The following is a 22,418-nucleotide window of genomic DNA, read 5'->3' on the forward strand; positions in this document are numbered from 1 at the left end:
GGAGGGCCGGTGGGGCAGCAGTCATCACAGCTGCCACTGCTAGTATTTACAATACCAGCGGATCTGCAGCATCCCTGCTGTTGCGATGGCTACAGAGTGCAGAGAAGTGTAGGGGGCGGATGCTTCCAGTCGGCCGGGATCACATGAGGCCGGGCAGCCAATGAGGAAGCAGAGCCTCTCATACCACGTGATCGGAGGGCTCCGTAAGCTGGAGTCCATTGGCTTGTGTGTTGTCCTGCTTTCTCTCTCCCTGGCGCGATATTTAACACTGTGGCCTGACAGGGAGAGAATGTGAAGAGCAGCTGCAGCAGCCTCGCAGAGAATTCCTGGCAGCACAGACGACAGAGTGCAGCTTGTGCTGCTGGAGTCAGGCAGCATTGCACAGGCAGACTGCTGTGTGCAGGAGTTCGCTATAACTGCAAGGATGTGCAGTGAAGGCTGGTGATAAAGTTGTCATTCTTCTGCTTTTTTTCTCCCCCTTTCATCTCCTGCTCTGTCTCTCCACCCCCTCTGTTTTCATACCCCCCCCCCCTCCATCTCGTGTTCTCTATCCCTCCCACCTGTGTTTTCATATCCCCCCTTTACATCTCTACAGCACACTCTCCCTCCCCCTCTTATCCTATACATAGTCATGTGACTCCTTGTCTTCAGAGGAGCTCACACTCTAATCCTACCATAGTCATAGCCTAATGTCCTACCATATTATTATTATGTATTTATACAACAGTGCCATCTTCTGTAGCACTTTACAGAGTACATAGCCATGTCACTGGCTGTCCTCAGAGGAGCTCACACTCTAATCCTAGCATAGTCCTAGTCTAATGTCCTACCATATTATTATTATTATGTATTTATACAACAGTGACATCTTCTGTAGCACTTTACAGAATACTTAGTCATGTCACTGACTGTCCGCAGAGGTGCTCACAATCTAATCCTACCATAGTCCTAGTCTAATGCCCTACCATATTATTATTATTATGTATTTATATAGCACTGATACCTTCTGCAGCACTTTACAGAGTACATAGTCATGTCACTGACTGTTCGCAGAAGAGCTCACAATCTAATCCTAGCATAGCTATAGTCTAACGTCCTACCATATTATTATTATGTATTTATATAGCACTGACCTCTTCTGTAGCACTTTACAGAATACTTAGTCATGTCACTGACTATCTGCAGAGGTGCTCACAATCTAATCCTATCATAGCCATAGTTTAATGTCCTACCATATTATTACAATGTATTTATACAGCACTGGCACCTTCTGCAGACTTTACAGAGTACATAGTCATGTCACTGGCTGTCCTCAGAGGAGCTCACACTCTAATCCTACCATAGCCATAGACTAATGTCCTACCATATTATTATTATGTATTTATATAGCACTGACATCTTCTGCAGACTTTACAGAGTACATAGTCATGTCACTGACTGACTTTAGTCAATTTAATCTTTGTAATCTTGTAATCAGTAACCGTAACCTGATACTTAATTTCATCCGCTTTTCTATAATTCTGCTCTCAAATTCCTAGCATCACCCTAAGTTGCCCAAAAGCCTAGCCTTTAATCTTTTCTAACCGCCTTTATGTTTCTTTTACCTAACTTTAATTCCCTTTTTTTTTGTAAATGCCTAACCCTGATCTATCAGTTTCCCTAACCTCCTCCCCTTCTGATGACTCTATCCTAACCCTGCTGTTGTCATGGGGTGGCTGGTGATAGTGGTACAAATCTGGCCCTACTGCCGCTGGGCACACAGGGATCCTTTACAGCATGCCAGCAAGCCAGCCCTGAGCCCAGCATCACTGCCAGCCTGGCCTGCATCATTGCAGCATAATTACCAGCCAGGCCGCAGCATAATTGCCAGCCAGGCCAGGCCAGCCCAGCATCACAGCCAGGCCAGGTAGCCCAGCAAGCACAGCATCACCGCAAACCCAGCACAGCATAACTGCCAGCCGAGCACAGCGCCCAGGCCAGCTGAGGATAAGACAGAAGCCAGGTGAGAAAAGTCTACCTATTTTAAATACTGCGTATTTATCATATTTAAGTTACACCATTGCTAGGTTCATGTACATTTGACCCCACCCATGACCACTCCCACTTTCTTGCTGCATAGCCACGCCCAATTTTTTTAACGCGCTATGCGCGCCGCACGCTTCCTCTCCCTTGGTGCCCAGGATATTCCAGGATCCTAGCAACGCCCCAGCAGTGAACCTGGGCACTCTGGCTGTCGCTCAGTTCAATGGGGGGCATAAGGCCACCACCCCTTTTCAAGCAAAATATTTGATTTCACTGGAAAATTGATTTAAAATATGATTGAGCAGCAATGATGGAGTATCAGTTTCCAACAGATTTGATCACAGTGATCGAATCTACTGTGGAAAATCAATTAGTGTATGAGCAGTGCACTATATACATTTGGGCTCGAGAAAGATATGGATTGGGGTTGGGACTACCGTGAAAGGGCCTCTAGGTTGTGTTTCCCCCCAGGCCAAAAGGTCCCAGTCCTCCCCTGATGAAGGACTTGCTGAAGCTGCACCACACCTCCCACAACCTCAGATCAGCAAGTTCTATAAACCTGGTCCCCCCCCAGAGTGCACCTCAAAAAATCTGGAGACAGAGCCTTCTGTCATGCTGCCCGTACACTTTGGAACTCCCTGCCACACCCAATAAAGACAGCACAATCCCTGGAGCTATTCAAATCCAGACTGGAAAGCCACCTGTTTAGCCTGGCATTTTCAGACTTGTAAAATTCTTCCTCTGTACCACGATGGTCTGAGCAATGCTTATGCGCTTTGAGTCATACGGGAGAAAAGTGCTTTACAAATGTTATTTGTTGTTGTTGTTGAATTGCAACATGCCACAGCAGTGCAGAAATAAAGAAGATCGCATATAAAAGTTTATATAAGCGCAACTGGGATTTTCACAATAAAGTGTGTTTGTGTTCCTTTTTTTTTATTTTTTGCATTCTCTAATTAGCCAAATACTTGGACCAATCACAGAATGCAGAATTTTACTGTGGTAATCGGAATAACTCGGAAATGTTTAGCAAATCTCAAGACTCATGAATACTCTGTAGTATCCGAGTCTTGTGATTGGTCCAAAATTACCGTGGCAATCCGACTTCAGCAGAGAAATTCTGCATTCTCTGAATGGGCCAATGCCTCTGTGTTCTGTTATTGGGCTAAAGTCTCATAATGCATTTGCCTTTATGAATCATGACTGTGGCTGTCAGACTCCCGCAATGCATTGTTGGACTTGTAGTTCCTTAACAGCTGGAGAGCCAAGTTTGCAGATCACTGGTTTATCTCATCCCTTTATTTTCACTTAAGTTTCACTTTAGGGCCCATTCCGGCTAGGGCGAGTAGCTGGTGATTCCCGCTAATCACCAAAGCACACACCTTGTTTAATGGACATCCATCTGCAGATCAGATCCACCGGGATGGATCTTCAGATCTGCAGATGATTGTCAGATATGCAGATGAATGTCAGATATGCAGATGAATGTCTGGTAAACAAGGTGTGTATGAGATCTGCAGATATCATAGACTATGAATGCATTTTGTAGGAATTGATCTTTTGCAGATACTGATCTTTTGCATGTGTACAGCATCTTTGTGTGCAGCATCTTGCAAAGAATTTTATCTGATGGTGAGTTCAGCTCCATAGAATAGACTGTGTAGGTTTGGCTCTCATACTACATGGAAGGGGGTAAAATTGGTCTGTGATCTTTCATTTTCCAAAGACTTTTATCTGATGTGTGTACCCACCTTAAAAGACCGCTGTTGAGTGTGTGTATGGGGCTAGTGTAAAAAATCCTTGAGGGGGAAGTGGTTAACCACTAAGGGCCCATTCACACTTAAAGAGAACCCGAGGTGTGTTTAAAGAATGTTATCTGCATACAGAGGCTGGATCTGCCTATACAACCCAGCCTCTGTTGCTATCCCAAACCCCACTAAGGTTCCCCTGAACTCTGCAATCCCTCATAAATCACAGCCATGTTGTGAGGCTGTGTTTACATCTGTAGTGTCAGTCTCAGCTGCTCCCCCGCCTCCTGCATAGCTCTGGTCCCTGCCCCCATCCCTTCCCTCCAATCAGCAGGGAGGGAAGGGATGCAGGCGGGGACTGGAGTTCTGCAGGAGGCGGGGAGAGCAGCAGACTGACACTATAGAGATAAACACAGCCAGCTCTGACAAGCTGTTTGTCAGCAGCGTGGCTGTGATTTATAAGGGATTGCAGAGTGCAGGGGGACCTTAGGGGGGTTTGGGATAGCAACAGAGGCTGGGCTGTATAGGCAGATCCAGCCTCTGTATGCAGATAATATTTTTCAAACCCACCTCGGGTTCTCTTTAAGCGTTTTGCCGGCGATTTCGGCAAAACACTCAAACGCTAGCGCTTTTGAAAGCGCTAGTGTAATTAAACCCTATGGGCCATTCTTACTTGGGCGATTTGCGCTAATCAATGCAAATCTCCCAAAATCGCGAAACGCAAACGCGTAGCCTGCACCATTTTCAGGCGATTTCCCGACAATCGCATTTCAGTGCTATAGAAGCGCTAAATGAGATCACGGAGAAATCGCTGCACTGTCCAGTGATTTTTCCGCCTGAAAAGTGACCCCTAGTGACCAGACTATTTTTTTCTGATTAGGCCACTGCAGCTTTAAGGCCTCGCTGCAAGGGCTCGCTGCAAGTGCTGTACAAGTCAGCACACAAATGATTCCCCCTCCCCCCCCCCACCCTCTGTTGGTGGGCTGTGATTGCTCCCCCAATATTTATTTAAATATTTATTCTTTATTTTAATAATACATTTTCCTTTTTTTTTTTTCTTTTTACCCTCCCTCCCCCCGCCAGGCAATCAGTGCAAAAGGCTGTCATAGACTGCAGCCTATGACAGCTGATCGCTGTCTTGCCACCCAGGGGGACGGCCGTGTCACACGGCTGTCCCCAGTACATCGCTGCTGTAGGTCACAACGCTGTACAGACTAAATAGACAGCGATTGCAGCTGGGAGACTAATGGCAGAGCGGAGCTCCGTCATCCAAGCCGAAATGCGCGCGCATCAGCACTTGCGATCTCCTTCAATTCCCATCAAAGGACTTTACGGCAATCACCGTAAGGTGGTCCTGTGGCTGCCCCCACAGTCACGCCCATCGGTGTGACGTGGTCGACAAGTAGTTAAAAAACTAAAGCCATAAATTCAAAAGGCTTCACACTAAACCGTCTTCAGAACTGATGTCTGAGTCATAGGCACATTTCCAGGTATCTAACACCAGATAAAAGCATATTGCCACGAACTTCCTCTATTTTTTTTTTCCCAGAAAAGTTTTCCAAGTTTGCTGATCACATTGGAGTTTGAACTTGTGGAAGCAATATGATCCATGGAGTACGTTCATGTTATTTCCTTAACTGATAATATTTTGTGCTGTATGGATAAACCATAGAACCATATACAATCAAATACATTCATTTGACACACCTCATAATGCAAAGGAGCAGCACGTGAGGGAGCAGTAAGCATGAAGAACCAACCAGACCAGACCATTTTTAAAGTGGAACCGAAGTCAGTTTATTAACTTCATTTCCTATGAGAGCACTGTTAATGACTTACGCAAAAAGCAGTAATATTTACATGTACAAATGTATTTTTACCTTAAAAAATACAATTCTCAGCCACCTTTCCTCATTTCCTCAGGTGATGATCTCTGTTACATTGTATTAATATATTCAAGATACAGTGTACAAGGTACAGTGTACATTTGCTGTCCTATCTACATAACTCCACACACTGCCATTAATGTCTAAACTTCAGCCACCAAAATGAGTACACCCCTAAGTATAGAATGTCTAAATTCTGCCCAGTTACGTTTTGTTCACATCTAAAATCGCAATCGCGTTTTGCGACTCTCTGAGTGATTTTTTTTCCCCTCCAGGCGCTTACCTTTGTGCTATGATTTTTTCTAAAGCGCTTTTCAATGCGGTTCTGCAGAGCGATTCTTTTTCTTACTTCCTGACGCTACAATGTATTTATTCTGAAAAGAGCAAATGCAATCGAAGCACAAAGCGATTTTGTGATCGGTTTGCGCTTTTCTTATACCTTCCATAGTAGTAAAATCGCCCTAAAAAAGGTACACGCAGCACATTGTTGAGCGGAAAGCTGACGAAATGCAGATATGAACTATACCATAAGGACTCATTGCACTAGCGATTTTAGGGCATTTTTTTTAACTCGCCGGTGCTCAAAAAAATACGCAAACCGCCCTAGGTGTGAATGAGCCCTTAGACATTATTCCTCCCCGGGATCATGTTACTCATTAGACTGGTTGGGAAGATGGGCCCCAAGGAATAAGTAGCTCTTAACCACTCCACATCTAGACCTTGTTTCCCCCTTACGGACCAGAGCAGTTTTGACATTTTAGCTATGTCTCTAGTTAATCAGCAATAATTTATTGGTACAGTGTGTACTTTTAACTTAAAATTGATAAAACATTAAACATATTTTAAACTGTAAAAATTAGGGAGAAAAGGTTAATGGGAAAGGTTTAACTAATAATTTCATTATGTAAATGGTGTGGTCTTAAAAGTGGGCATGGCTAAACAGTATATTTTAATGTAATAGTTGTCACTGCATCCCTATTATTACATTTTACTCTATCAATGTAAGGGATTGCGTAGATGCCGCCGCGCTGGTTTGGAGGCAGGGCGGCTGTCTCCGCGTTCAGACCGGCGGTTTCCTCACAGCAGCATGCGTCTGGTTTGTCTGAGCCTTCTAGTGCACACAGATGGAGAGCTGCGCGCGCGCTGGGAGGCAGGACCTTTATGCCAGGAGGAGAGGGATCAGCTGATCAGGTTGGTCAGCTGATCCCAGCGCAGACTGTCATTGGCTGAGTGGCACTGGGTGGCGCTGAGGAGCGCTGAACTATATATAGATCTCGCTGGTCAGTCTCGGGTTGTCTGCCGTTGCGAATACATACGTGTGAGCACTCAGACCATAGTCAGATCCCACAGTGTGTTAGAACCAGGTGGACCTGGGAATTCACACTTAGCCAGATTACGCTTGTGTTATACTTTAGACCAGTTCCGGGTTGTTGTGACCAAGGACCTCACACCCAAGCTTAGGAATACTGTGTCATTGCTGTGTTATACTTTAGACCAGTTCCGGGGTGTTGTGACCAAGGACCTCACACCCAAGCTTAGGAATACTGTCATTGCTGTGTTATACTTTAGACCAGTTCCGGGGTGTTGTGACCAAGGACCTCACACCCAAGCTTAGGAATATTGTGTCATTGCTGTGTTATACTTTAGACCAGTTCCTGGGTGTTGAGACCACGGACCTCACACCCTAGATTAGAATCTTGTTCTATATCTGTTATGACCATTTGCTCTGTCGACCTCTCTCTCACTTTCTGATTCGGTACCTTTGCATATCTGTCTACCTGTTGCCAAACCCTGCCTGTACCTGGTTACCGAATCAGCCTTCTGTCTCTGTACCTTATCTGCTCGTGTGTTGCCGACCTGGCCTGGCCGACCCTTCTGACTATCACTCATCCCTGGAGTGTCCAGTCTCTCTGTACTACCTGTGACACTATTCTACCAAGTGTCAATTAGCTGCAGGGACCTCCTTCTGATCAGAGAGTCCTCTCTGCAGTACAGCCAAGGGCTCTACCCCTTAGGAGTCCTCTGGCTGCAATATAGTCTGATTCCCAGTATAGCAGGGAATCATTGGCTCCCAGGTTATCTCTATCCCCTCTCCTAGGAGATAGTTCCCACACAGCCAAGGGCCACCTGCTCCTCAGGTGGTCCATGCTCATAGTTTATGCATCTCCCGCCCCACGGGAGATACCCTACTGTTGCACCATCACACTTACACATTACTAGGTGTCCAGAGGTTAGTCATACTTGTATTATTGGTGATTCTGCAGATCATCAATAATCGGGTATACATCTGTATTCTTGGTGATACTGCAGATCACCAATAATCAGATTTTCTCTGTGTGCTGACACCGATCGTTACAATTAAGTTTCCTACTATGAACTGAGGTTCCCCCTTCCTTAAACCAAATTCCCTTGTAGCCTAGTGGTGACCCCGTATGCTCCCCTGGCAGGGCCAGCCAAGGTACTCGAGCACCAGAAATTTCAAAGTGTGTGCTCAACCCCCCAACCCTCGAATTGTGCCCACCCCGGTATAGGTAGTATATGTACCCACAGCATTAGGTAGCCTCTCTCCAGTATAAAAAGCCACATGTGCCCCAATATTGACCTCCCTATAGGCAGCCAGGTGTGCACCCAGTATTAGGCTCCCCCAAGTGTAGTTAACCAGAAGCCCCCCTCAGTAGAGGTAGCCAGATGTGCCCCCAGTATTACCCCCCATATAAATAGCTAGATGTGCCCCCAGTGTAGTCAGATGTGCCCCCAGTATAAGCCCCTCTATAGGAAGCTAGACGTGCCCCCAGTATTAGCCCCCCTATAAATAGCTAGATGTGTCCCCAGTGTAGTCAAGTGTGCCCCCAGTATTATCCCCCCTATAGGAAGCTAGATGTGCCCCCAGTATATTAGCCCCCCCCCAGGGGCGGCGCCAGGGGGGTGCTTGAGGGTGCTCGAGCACCCCCTAGAATTGTCCAAGCACCCCCAAAGCACCCCCTGGAGTGAACTGACTTCAGGCGTCTAAAAGACGCCAAGTCAGTTCACACAGCGGCAGCACGGAGCAGCAGGCAGGGATTCGGTAAGATGGCCGCCCGAAGCCCTGTTCTGCAGACTTCGGGCGGCCATTTTCCCGTAGCCCTGCTCTCAGCATGCAAGCAGGAAGTCTCGTCGTGACGTCGGGAAGGAAGAGGATCGTGGGCGCGCGGGCGCTTCGCGCCACAAGGAGGTCGTGCCAGTGGTCGGGAAAGAAGGTCTTCTGGCTGTAGGTGAGTAAATGGGTTTTTCTTTTCTTTTTCAGGTGGTGCTGATTGTGCATATTGGGGTCATTTCTGCTACGGATTGTGCATATTGGGGTCATATCTGCTACGGATTGTGCATATTGGGGTCATATCTGCTCTGGATTGTGCATATTGGGGTCATATCTGCTCTGGATTGTGCATATTGGGGTCATATCTGCTACGGATTGTGCATATTGGGGTCATATCTGCTACGGATTGTGCATATTGGGGTCATATCTGCTACGGATTGTGCATATTGGGGTCATATCTGCTACGGATTGTGCATATTGGGGTCATTTCTGCTACCGATTGTGCATATTGGGGTCATATCTGCTACCGATTGTGCATATTGGGGTCATATCTGCTACCGATTGTGCATATTGGGGTTATATCTGCTACCGATTGTGCATATTGGGGTCATTTCTGCTATGGATTGTGCATATTGGGGTCATTTCTGCTACCGATTGTGCATATTGGGGTCATATCTGCTGCCGATTGTGCATATTGGGGTCATATCTGCTGCCGATTGTGCATATTGGGGTCATATCTGTTCCCGATTGTGCATATTGGGGTCATATCTGCTACCGATTGTGCATATTGGGGCCATATGATATCTGCTACCGGTTGTGCATATTGGGGTTATTGAACATGTTTTTTATTCAAATCTGCGCACATTACGTCTATTTTCTTGAGAAAACATGCACAATTATGTGAATTTTCTGGGGAAAGGGGCACCAATACTTGGGCCCTCTGTCTTTGCGTTGCACTTTTAAAGGGAACCCGAGGTGAGAATAATATTGAGGCTGCCATATTTATCTCCTTTTAAGTAATACCAGCTGCCTGGCTGCCGTGTTGGTCCTCTGCCTCTAATTCTTTCAACCATAGACCCTGAACAAGCATGCAGCAGGTCAGGGGTTTCTGACAATATTGTCAGAACTGACAAGATTAGCTGCATGCTTGTTTCTGGTGTAATTCAGTTCACTACTACAGCCAAATAGATCAGCAGGGCTGCCAGGCAACTAGAATTGTTTAAAAGGAAATAAATATGGCAGCCACCATATCACTCTCACCCTGGGTTCACTTTAAATTACAGTTAGCCCCGCCCTCATCCGGTCATGACCACGCCCATTGCTTCGCGCGCCGCAGGTTGTAGCCACCCCCATTTTTTGCCGCGGCGCGCTTCGCGCGCCGCAGGTCGTCAACTCCCCCGGAAATTGGTCCAGCACCTGCTTAGCACCCCCTAAAAAAAATTCCTGGAGCCGCCACTGCCCCCCCCCCCCCCTTCCCCCAGTATAGACATTCAGATGCTCATGTTGATTTCGCAGAATTGAAATTTACGCATTTGATTGGAAACCATAATTTCCAAACGGATATCAGAAATCGGTACTTAGAAATCGGTCAGAAGTATTTGGCCCATCAGACAATGCAAAAAATTACCATAAAAACACAACAGGTAGTCTCCAACTTAGGAAAGAGCCACCGATACAAACGGCATGGAAATCGAAGAAAAAATGACTTTTAAACTTGTATAAGCCGGTGCAGGGGGCAGAGATGGCACAGTGTTCCAACTTAAGAACAGATTCAGGTTAAGAACAAACCTACAATCCCTATCTCGTTCATTAACCGGGGAATACCTGTAATTGGAAATTGAAAAACAGAAATCAGAAAATGTAAATCTGTGGAATCGGTAATCGGCATTGGCGGAAATTGGAATTTCTGTGGAATCAGAAGTCAGCATTTTCGACCATCCCTAATTAGCACATAGCACTTTATTTGCATATCCTGAACCAAGGTTCACAAACCAGAGGCAATATTAACCTCCTTGGCGGTATGGACGAGCTCAGCTCGTCCATGACCACCGGGGGCACCGTTCAGGCCCCACTGGGCCGATTTTCATAATTTTTTTTTTTTTAAACACGCAGCAAGCACTGTGCTTGCAGCGTGTTGGGGACGATCACCGTCGCAAGCCGCCGATGCGCCACTACCCTCTGTGTAACACTAAGCCCCCCCATCATCGCGATCGTCGTCATAGCGACGGGGGAAGCCCTAAAGGAAATCTTGTTCAGAACGGAATTTCCTTACGAGAGTACGCGCCGGTGGCGATCGTAAGGTATGGGCGGACACCGCAGGGGGGAGCATCATGTAGCCAGCGCAAGGCTAGCTACATGATTTAATAAAAATATATAATAAAACTGCTGCGCCGCCACCCTGGTGCATTTAATAGAATGCCAGGGTGGTTAATGAATGATAAATGATTTATAATAATCAGTTGGTCATCTTTGAGGTGTGAAAGTTTTCATTGTTTTTAAATGGTTTACAATCTTGTGTAGATATTTTAGATAAAATTACTGTATTATTTGGACTATTAGATGCACCTGACCATAAGCTGCAACTAGGTTTAGAGGACAAAAACCGGGGAAAAAAATATACCAGTGTTGAGCCGAAATTTGCGTAATTTCGTGTTTCTGTAATTACGGACGCAAAGTTGACCACTACACCACGAATTCATAATTTCGTAATTGCTATACAAACAGTAATTCGGAATTCTGTAAGCAAAATTTCATCACGTAATTTTGCGTTTAAGCACAAATTTGTGTTTAATGCGAAAATTAGTAATTTTATCTTTTCTAAAGAAACAGACTTTTTAATTACGAAAATGAATGTAATTTTGTTTTTAATTGTGATTATGCAAATTTAAGTAATTACTACACTCAGGAAAGTCACTTATTGATTGCAATTGCTGATAATATAAAGGCCCCCACATGTGCTGTCACTTTAAAGGGACTCTGAGCAGTGCCTGTGGGTATGCCTTTAAGCATACCCACAACTAATTAATTATATCCTCACACCTACCGGCATGATGTTTGTAATTATATCCCCCTGGGTTCCTTGTATTTCATTGCATTGCACTGAATGGAGTTCCCGACACTGGGGAAAGTGTCGCCCTGCATAATACAATGCTGAATATGGAATCCAAGATGGCGGCCATGATTTCGATCGCGAAAAATAACAATAACTAAAAGGCGTAGGGTGGCGGTTTATATATCATTGGAAAGAGGAGAAAGAGAGCTTCAAAATGGTATGCATCTTTCCATAGTTACTGCACTGCTCGGAGTCCCTTTAAATGTATCAGGAGGCTCTACCTGCACTAAGACAGGTGCTCTTTGCCAAGGTACAAGTAGTGGTCACGCATGCTGAGACACTTGATTTTGGGCCTTGCAATATTTGATCATGCAGTGGTACCTGCACATGCTGTCACTTTAAATGTATCAGGAGGCTCTACCTGCAGCCACTTCTAAGACAGGTGCTCTTTACCAAGGTGCACTTAGCGGTCATGCATGCTGAGACACTTGGTTTTGGGCCTGGCAATATCTGATAATGCAAAGGTCCAGGCACTTGTTATAACTTTAAATGTATCAGGAGGCTCTGGACTGGAACACAATTTCGAGAACAGCTGAATTTCCACATTAAACACAAAATTCCAATTTGTTTCCACTATGAAAATGATCGTAATTATGAAATTTTGTGTGAAATTTTGCGTAGTTGTAATTAAGTCATTACGCTCATTACTAGTATATACTATATACTGGTGCATCCATGGTGTATGGGAATCTTGTGGATTATGCCCCCTTTGTACCTCGTGCCCTCTTGTACCTCTTGTGTCCCTGTGTCCTCCTCTGTCCCCATTGTGTCCTCCACTATGCCCCTTTGTGTCCTCCTCTTTGTCCCTTTGTGTCCCTGTGTCCTCCCATGTCCTCCTCTGTCCCCCTAGTGTCCTCCTTGTGTCCTCCACTATGACCCTTTGTGTCCTCCTCTTTGTCCCTTTGTGTCCCTGTGTCCTCCTTTTGTCCCCCTCTGCATAGGCACAGTACAGGATTCCCCGACATGAGGTTTGTATTGGCAGGCGTTCACAAGTCAGGAACTCCCTGCATTTGAACTATATTTCACACTGACTTTTTTCCCCACTTTTGGGGGAGAAAAAGTGAGTCTTATAGTCCAAAAAAATACAGTAATTCCTTTTCATGTTAGCAAATTGCATATTGATCACTAGAGTGTATTAATGAGTGCAGTGAAAACTTTTCTTGTTTATGTATTTATAAATGACATAACGTTCCAAGTGAATAACTGATCCAGGGTATAATTCCATTTGCTATTAGATAATGCCAAGAAAGGTATCTTTATTTAACCTCTTTAGCGGTATGATTATTACTTCCAGATTTTAGGGTCTAAAAGTGGTGCAGTTTTGTCACAAGCTCTTAGGGGGACATTTATCAAGAGTGTTTGAGACAAAATATTAGTAGGTTTTTAGAAATCTGTGCAGAACTGTCTCAGACATCGTAAGAAATCACTAAATAGTGCAGATTCCTTCTTAAACTGTTAGGAATAGGAGGAGTTAGGAATGTCTCTAAGGCAATGTAGTGTGTGAGGGAAATTGCTGTTGTTGAGTTAACCAACAGATCTACTGTCAGCAGGCTCAGAGTGAGGGGGGAGGAGGAGTACATTTGAAATCGGCGCCGGTAGACTTGGGCGCAGGATACAGCGGTATATGGCTGATCCAGCTTCTGCACAAGTCCGGGCCGTTTTAATTACTACTACCCCTCCAGGCCGCCATGGATAGTGGGGGAATGAAATAATTCGGCTTCCAGCGATTGCTGGAGGCAGAATTATTGTGTTTTTAAAGCAACCTCGGCTCCGTCTTCTGACGGCGTCGACGTTACTCACTGAGCGCTGCAATAGGAGTGATTCCTATTGTAGTCTATGGAAGCGCCGGCTGCGCCCAAATCTAGCAGCGCTGAAAAGCACTGCTCCGGGGAGGAGCCCTTCACAAATCATGTCTAGCCTGCACTATCTGTAGAACTTCTATTGAGCACTTCTTAATCTGCAGCAGTTAAGGAATGGATTTGCACTTTTCTTAACTATAGTGGTGCTCTAGAAATCGACGCTAAACTTCCGCTATTACATAGGCTTTTGGAAGTTTCTTACTATCATGCAGAATAGTTCCTCTGCTGGTTAGAACAGTTTTAGAAGAAAAAACTGTCGGTAATGCTTTGATAAATCTGGCCCTTAGACCCTAAAAGCAGGGAAAAAAAATTCTCACCGCTAGATAAATCTGCTGCAGCCCTGCACTTACTCACCTCACCTGGATCCAGTGCTGCAATTCGCAGAGTCCACTGGATGGCATTCTACCCCTATAGTGAGAATGCTGTCAGTCACCATGACGACAGACGGTGATCTCACCAGAGTGATTGCGTCTGGATCCCGAGGGAGGTGAGGTACAAATGCCCGCTGCGCACTATACTCCTATATACGTATATATACTCTTATATACATCCTGGAGGTTACTACAAGTGAGAATCAGGGTTACTGCTCTGAGATGTGGATTTCCGTCCCAAGCCTAACTCGAAGCTACCACTATGGAGGTTAGCATGCATCTTGACTTGACTATCATTGTTACATTGATAAGAACCGGATTAGCCTAGACTGTTTTTTGTTTTTGTCTTTTGCTTGTTTATTTGTTTTTTTAATCCTTATTTCGGGTGCATGAAAAAAGGGCTCCAGAAAAAAAGGGCCCGGCTGGAAAACGAATTGGCTTCGGTGGATAACAAAACCTCAATAACTATAAATATTGTTAACAAAATTGGTTAACGTTTTCAAATAGATGGGAGATAACGAAAATATATTAATGTTAAAAATCGTTACGCAATTCAACTATACAGCTTAACCCAACCCTACTCTCACAGAGAACCCTCCCCTGGTGGTGCCTAACCCTAACCACCACCCCTGGTGTTGCCTAACCCTAACCGCCCAACGGGTGTTGCCTAACCCTAACCCCCAACCCCCTTCTGGTGGTGACTAACCCTAACCACACCCCTCCCCTGGTGTTGCCTAATTCTAACCGTCCAACGGGTGTTGCCTAACCCTATCAACCCCACAGGTGGTGCCTAACCCTTTCCACTCCCCCTGCAGAAACACCTTTACAAACCAAGAAATGATAATATCTTTGATAACGTAAAATCTGTACATACAAACAAGATAAATGACAAAAATTATAGCGTTGCAAGCTTCTAAAACGATAACATATTTCAAAAATGTTAATGTTGTAATGTTGTTAACGATATTTATAGGGCGCCCTTATTTCTGATTTGGGTGCCGTATTAAAGATAAATGCATTAGAGTCTATGGCGGCGCCCTTTTCGTCCACTAGCCTCCGGCGCCCTTTTTTCCTACTTCCCTTGTTTCCTATTGGTTTTGGCGAACGCAAAATATAATATTGCTTTCTTTTGTTTTAATTCCACAGCCACGTTGAGCTCTCCAACCATCACTGCTGTCCCCACTGATCATCCAGTAGAGGGCACTAGCGTGAATCTGACCTGCAATGCTGGAAATCAAGCTGTGCACTACTATAATTTTGTCAGCATTAGTGCAATCATCCAATGCGACACTCCCCGTGTATCCTGCAGCCCCTCCAGCTCAGTCTTACACTTCAATCCAATCGAGATTCAGGACAACGGATACTACGCCTGTGTCATCGGAAATCCGGTTACCCAGAACGTCAGCGACTACCTGTCCATAAGAGTGGCAGGTGAGAGCATGAAAAGAATCACATGGAATGGAATTAAAAAGCAAATCACTGTTCAAATCTCCAAATGCAAGAAAGCCTAAGGGCTGGGGCCCACTAGGGCACTTTTGGCAGCGTTTTGGGATCACCAATAGTCGTCAGCAATTCCAAAAATGCTTTTCTAATAAAAGTGAGTGGTGGGGAACCCACTAGTGTGATTGCGATTCGGGGTAATCGCAATCGCAGGACATGCAGCATTTTGAGCACATTTGTGCTTAAAGAGAATCTGTACTGTAAAATTCTTACAATAAAAAGCATACCATTCTATTCATTATGTTCTCCTGGGCCCCTCTGTGCTGTTTCTGCCTCTCCCTGCTGCAATCCTGGCTTGTAATTGCCATTTTTATGCAGTGTTTACAAACAAAAGACATAGCAAGTGATAGGCTGTGAGTAGCTCAGTGTGTGAGTCATGCAGAGTGCGCAGGGGGCCTGGAGAGGGTGTGTATAGCTTTTATCCCACAAGCAGCACAGCACATTCCAGCCCGACTGTCTCAGCCTGACAGAGCCAACAGAGGAGAGAAGATTAGATCATATAACAGAGATAATACAACCACTGTGCAACTAGAAAAGGCTGCAGTTAGACAGAGCACATTAGAACAGGCATAGGAACTTATAGGATTGAAGAAATAAGGCTCAAAATTTTGTTACAGAGTCTCTTTAATGCTGTGCATAGTAGTATTGACAAATCAATTTGAAAAGTGATTTTGCAGCGATTTAGGGGGCCAGAGACTGAAGTTTTAAATAAAGATATTTATACTTACCGGGTGTCCATATTTCCGGCATCCAACCATAGCCCAGCCTCCTAGCAGAAGAGGTCACAGACGCTTCTCTGATTGGTCCTATAGAAGCACCTATGACTTCTTCCTTTAGGGGGCGGGGCTACAGACGAAAGCCAGACACCTGGTAAGTATAAGGGCCTGTACACACTGCTGTGCTTGCGCTGCGTGTTTAACCACTTCCCGACCGCCTAACGCACAGAGGCGGCCGGGAAGTGGAGCCCTGAAGGACCGGCTCACCCACAGAGGCGGCGGTCCTTCTAAGGGCATGGGCGGAGCGATCGCGTCATCCGTGACGCGATCCTCCGCCGGCGCCTGTCACCGCTCGCCCGCCGCAACATCCCGCCGGCTATACGGAAGCGCCGGCGGGATGTTAACCCCGCAATCGCCGCATACAAAGTGTATAATACACTTTGTAATGTTTACAAAGTGTATTATACAGGCTGTCTCCTGCCCTGGTGTCCCAGTGTCCGAGGGACCACCAGGGCAGGCTGCAGCCACCCTAGTCTGCACCCAAGCACACTGATTTCTCCCCCCCTGCCCCAGATCGCCCACAGCACCCCTCAGACCCCCCCCCCCCTGCCCACCCCCCAGACCCCTGTTTGCACCCAATCACCCCCCTAATCACCCATCAATCACTCCCTGTCACTATCTGTCGACGCTATTTTTTTTTATCTCCCCCCCTGCCCACTGCCCCCTCCTGATCACCCCCCCACCCCTCAGATTCTCCCCAGACCCACCCCAGACCCCCCCCCCCCTGTGTACTGTATGCATCTATCCCCCCTGATCACCTGTCAATCACCTGTCAATCACCTATCAATCACCTGTCAATCACCTGTCAATCACCCATCAATCACCCCCTGTCACTGCCACCCATCAATCAGCCCCTAACCTGCCCCTTGCGGGCAATCTGATCACCCACCCACACCAATAGATCGCCCGCAGATCCGACATCAGATCACCACCCAAACGCAGTGTTTACATCTATTCTCTCCTCTAAACACCCACTAATTACCCATCAATCACCCCCTATCACCACCTGTCACTGTTACCCATCAGATCAGACCCTAATCTGCCCCTTGCGGGCACCCAATCACCCGCCTACACGCTCAGATTGCCCTCAGACCCCCCCTTATCAATTCGCCAGTGCAATATTTACATCTGTTCTTCCCTGTAATAACCCACTGATCACCTGTCAATCACCTGTCAATCACCCATCAATCACCCCCTGTCACTGCCACCCATCAATCACCCCCTGTCACTGCCACCCATCAATCAGCCCCTAACCTGCCCCTTGCGGGCAATATGATCACCCACCCACACCAATAGATCGCCCGCAGATCCGACATCAGATCACCACCCAAACGCAGTGTTTACATCTATTCTCTCCTCTAAACACCCACTAATTACCCATCAATCACCCCCTATCACCACCTGTCACTGTTACCCATCAGATCAGACCCTAATCTGCCCCTTGCGGGCACCCAATCACCCGCCTACATGCTCAGATTGCCCTCAGACCCCCCCTTATCAATTCGCCAGTGCATTAGTTACATCTGTTCTTTCCTGTAATAACCCACTGATCACCTGTCAATCACCTGTCACTGCCACCCATCAATCACCCCCTGTCACTGCCACCCATCAATCACCCCCTGGCACTGCCACCCATCAATCACCCCCTGTCACTGCCACTCATCAATCAGCCCCTAACCTGCCCCTTGCGGGCAATCTGATCACCCACCCACACCAATAGTTCGCCCGCAGATCCGACGTCAGATCACCTCCCAAGGGCAGTGTTTATATCTGTTCTCTACCCTAAACACCCACTAATTACCCATCAATCACCCCCTGTCACTGCTACCTATCAGATTAGACCCCTATCTGCCCCTAGGGCACTCAATCACCCGCCCACACCCTCAGAATGCCCTCAGGCCCCAGCCCTGATCACCTCGCCAGTGCATTGCTTGCATCTATTCCCCCCTCTAATCACACCTTGAGACACCCATCAATCACCTCCTGTCACCCCCTAGCACACCTACCCATCAGATCAGGCCCTAATTTGCCCCGTGTGGGCTCCTGATCACTCGGCCAAACCCTCAGATCCCCCTCAGACCCCCTTCCGATCACCTCCCCAGTGCATTGATTGCATCTATTTTCCCCTCTAACCACCCCCTGAGACACCCATCAATCACCTCCTGTCACACCCCTAGCACTCCTATCCATCAGATCAGGCCCAATACAACCTGTCATCTAAAAGGCCACCCTGCATATGACCGGTTCCACAAAATTCGCCCCCTCATAGACCACCTGTCATCAAAATTTGCAGATGCTTATACCCCTGAACAGTCATTTTGAGACATTTGGTTTCCAGACTACTCACGGTTTTGGGCCCGTAAAATGCCAGGGCGGTATAGGAACCCCAGAAACGGACCCCATTTTAGAAAAAAGACACCCCAATGTATTCTGTTAGGTGTATGGCGAGTTCATAGAAGATTTTATTTTTTGTCAAAAGTTAGCGGAAATTGATTTTTGTTTTTTTTTCACAAAGTGTCATTTTTCACTAACTTGTGACAAAAAATAAAATCTTCTATGAACTCGCCATACACCTAACGGAATACCTTGGGGTGTCTTCTTTCTAAAATGGGGTCACTTGTGGGGTTCCTATACTGCCCTGGCATTTTAGGGGCCCTAAATCGTGAGGAGTAGTCTAGAAAACAAATGCCTCAAAATGACCTGTGATTAGGACGTTGGGCCCCTTAGCGCACCTAGGCTGCAAAAAAGTGTCACACATGTGGTATCGCCGTACTCAGGAGAAGTAGTATAATGTGTTTTGGGGTGTATTTTTACACATACCCATGCTGGGTGGGAGAAATCTCTCTGTAAATGGACAATTGTGTGTAAAAAAAATCAAACAATTGTCATTTACAGAGGTATTTCTCCCACCCAGCATGGGTATGTGTAAAAATACACCCCAAAACACATTATACTACATCTCCCGAGTACGGCGATACCACATGATTGACACTTTTTTGCAGCCTAACTGCGCTAAGGGGCCTAAAGTCCAATGAGTACCTTTAGGATTTCACAGGTCATTTTTGTTTCAAGACTACTCCTCACGGTTTAGGGCCCCTAAAATGCCAGGGCAGTATAGGAACCCCACAAATGACCCCATTCTAGAAAGAAGACACCCAAACGTATTCCGTTAGGAGTATGGTGAGTTCATAGAAGATTTTATTTTTTGTCACAAGTTAGCGGAAAATGACACTTTGTGAAAAAAAACAATTAAAATCAATTTCCGCTAACTTGTGACAAAAAAATAAAAACTTCTATGAACTCACCATACTCCTAACGGAATACCTTGGGGTGTCTTCTTTCTAAAATAGGGTCATTAGTGGGGTTCCTATACTGCCCTGGCATTTTAGGGGCCCTAAACCGTGAGGAGTAGTCTTGAAACAAAAATGACCTGTGAAATCCTAAAGGTACTCATTGGACTTTGGGCCCTTTAGCGCAGTTAGGGTGCAAAAAAGTGCCACACATGTGGTATCGCCGTACTCGGGAGAAGTAGTACAATGTGTTTTGGGGTGTATTTTTACACATACCCATGCTGGGTGGGAGAAATACCGCTGTAAATGGACAATTGTGTGTAAAAAAAATCAAAAGATTGTCATTTACAGAGGTGTTTCTCCCACCCAGCATGGGTATGTGTAAAAATACACCCCAAAACACATTGTACTACTTCTCCCGAGTACGGCGATACCACATGTGTGGCACTTTTTTGCACCCTAACTGCGCTAAAGGGCCCAAAGTCCAATGAGTACCTTTAGGATTTCACAGGTCATTTTGAGAAATTTCGTTTCAAGACTACTCCTCACGGTTTAGGGCCCCTAAAATGCCAGGGCAGTATAGGAACCCCACAAATGACCCCATTGTAGAAAGAAGACACCCCAAGGTATTCCGTTAGTAGTATGGCGAGTTCATGGAAATTGATTTTAATTGTGTTTTTTCACAAAGTGTCATTTTCCGCTAACTTGTGACAAAAAATAAAATCTTCTATGAACTCACCATACTCCTAACGGAATACCTTGGGGTGTCTTCTTTCTAAAATGGGGTCATTTGTGGGGTTCCTATACTGCCCTGGCATTTTAGGGGCCCTAAACCGTGAGGAGTAGTCTTGAAACGAAATTTCTCAAAATGACCTGTGACATCCTAAAGGTACTCATTGGACTTTGGGCCCTTTAGCGCAGTTAGGGTGCAAAAAAGTGCCACACATGTGGTATCGCCGTACTCAGGAGAAGTAGTATAATGTGTTTTGGGGTGTATTTTTACACATACCCATGCTGAGTGGGAGAAAGATCTCTGTAAATGGACAATTGTGTGTAAAAAAAATTAACAAATTGTCATTTACAGAGATATTTCTCCCACCCAGCATGGGTATGTGTAAAAATACACCCCAAAACACATTATACTACTTCTCCTGAGTACGGCAATACCACATGTGTGGCACTTTTTTGCAGCCTAACTGCGCTAAGGGGTTCAAAGTCCAATGAGCACCTTTAGGCTTTACAGGGGTGCTTACAATTTAGCACCCCCCAAAATGTCAGGACAGTAAACACACCCCACAAATGACCCCATTTTGGAAAGTAGACCCTTCAAGGTATTCAGAGATGGGCATGGTGAGTCCGTGGCAGATTTCATTTTTTTTTTGTCGCAAGTTAGAAGAAATGGAAACTTTTTTTTTTTTTTTTTTTGGTCACAAAGTGTCATTTTCCGCTTACTTGTGACAAAAAATAATATCTTCTATGAACTCACTATGCCTCTCAGTGAATACTTTGGGATGTCTTCTTTCCAAAATGGGGTCATTTGGGGGGTATTTATACTATCCTGGAATTCTAGCCCCTCATGAAACATGACAGGGGGTCAGAAAAGTCATAGATGCTTGGAAATGGGAAAATTCACTTTTTGCACCATAGTTTGTAAACGCTATAACTTTTACCCAAACCAATAAATATACACTGAATGGGGTTTTTTTTATCAAAAACATGTTTGTCCACATTTTTCGCGCTGCATGTATACAGAAATTTTACTTTATTTGAAAACTGTCAGCACAGAAAGTTAAAAAAATCATTTTTTGCCAAAATTCATGTCTTTTTTGATGAATATAATAAAAAGTAAAAATCGCAGGAGCAATCAAATAGCACCAAAAGAAAGCTTTATTAGTGACAAGAAAAGGAGCCAAAATTCATTTAGGTGGTAGGTTGTATGAGCGAGCAATAAACCGTGAAAGCTGCAGTGGTCTGAATGGAAAAAAAGTGGCCGGTCCTTAAGGGGTAGAAAGCCCTAGGTCCTCAAGTGGTTAAAACTGCATGCGATTTTTAAATCGCAAGCCTTCATGAGAATAGAAAAAGCGCATCGCACCAGTGTGTACAAGTCTTTACGATTTTCATTATTTTTCAAAAGACCTTGCGATTAAAAGCGCAGCAGTGTGTACAGGCCCTAATAAGGTTTATTGAAAAAAAAAATGCAAATCGCTAATTGGAAGTGGTGTACATTTTACTGTACAGCACATTTAAGCGTTGGGAATCGCGAGCACAATCGCCCTAGGAATTGCTGCACACATATTTTAAAGTGATGTAGCGATTCCTAGTGAGTTCCAGGCCCAACTGTGTAATTTTAGAAGTTATGAAGAAAAATGTTAGCATGCCTCTTGGCGTCCCTTTGCAGGCACAGATCAGAACATTAGTCTTTGTTTGGCCACTCATCAATATGGATGACAGTCTGAACTGGAAAAAGATAAGTCCTGAAATATAATCATTGGCTGCTCATTCAGTTAATACAGTCTGACGAAGGTAACTTTGCACTTCATTAAAGTGAGTCTGAAGCAAAATTTAGAAAAAAACAGATACTCACCTAAGGAGAGGGAAGTCTCTGGGTCCTATAGATCCTTCCCGATCCTCCTACCGTCCCCCAATTCCAGCTCTGGATCCCCCATTAGCTCCGCCTTAATGCTCCCGAAGACGCGCCGCTCCGTACTGGCCATGCATGAGCACAAATTCTCGCACATACGCAGTACGGAACAGCCAACCTTTGGTTGTTATTAGGTAGAT

At 45.5% G+C, this 22,418-nt stretch overlaps 1 protein-coding gene across 2 annotated transcripts in view; it reads left to right on the forward strand.

The window, feature by feature from the left end:
- The window catches only part of LOC137522915 (carcinoembryonic antigen-related cell adhesion molecule 1-like), a 67,146-nt gene that overhangs the window by 8,500 nt on the left and 36,228 nt on the right, over positions 1-22,418 (forward strand). For both annotated transcript variants that reach the window (XM_068243057.1, XM_068243058.1), the window contains exon 2: positions 15,218-15,502. In XM_068243057.1, the coding sequence (XP_068099158.1) occupies positions 15,218-15,502 (285 nt within the window). The remainder of the gene's footprint in view (positions 1-15,217; positions 15,503-22,418) is intronic.

This window comes from Hyperolius riggenbachi, chromosome 6, assembly GCF_040937935.1.
Source record: "Hyperolius riggenbachi isolate aHypRig1 chromosome 6, aHypRig1.pri, whole genome shotgun sequence".
In the NCBI taxonomy this organism is placed as follows: Eukaryota; Metazoa; Chordata; class Amphibia; order Anura; family Hyperoliidae; genus Hyperolius; species Hyperolius riggenbachi.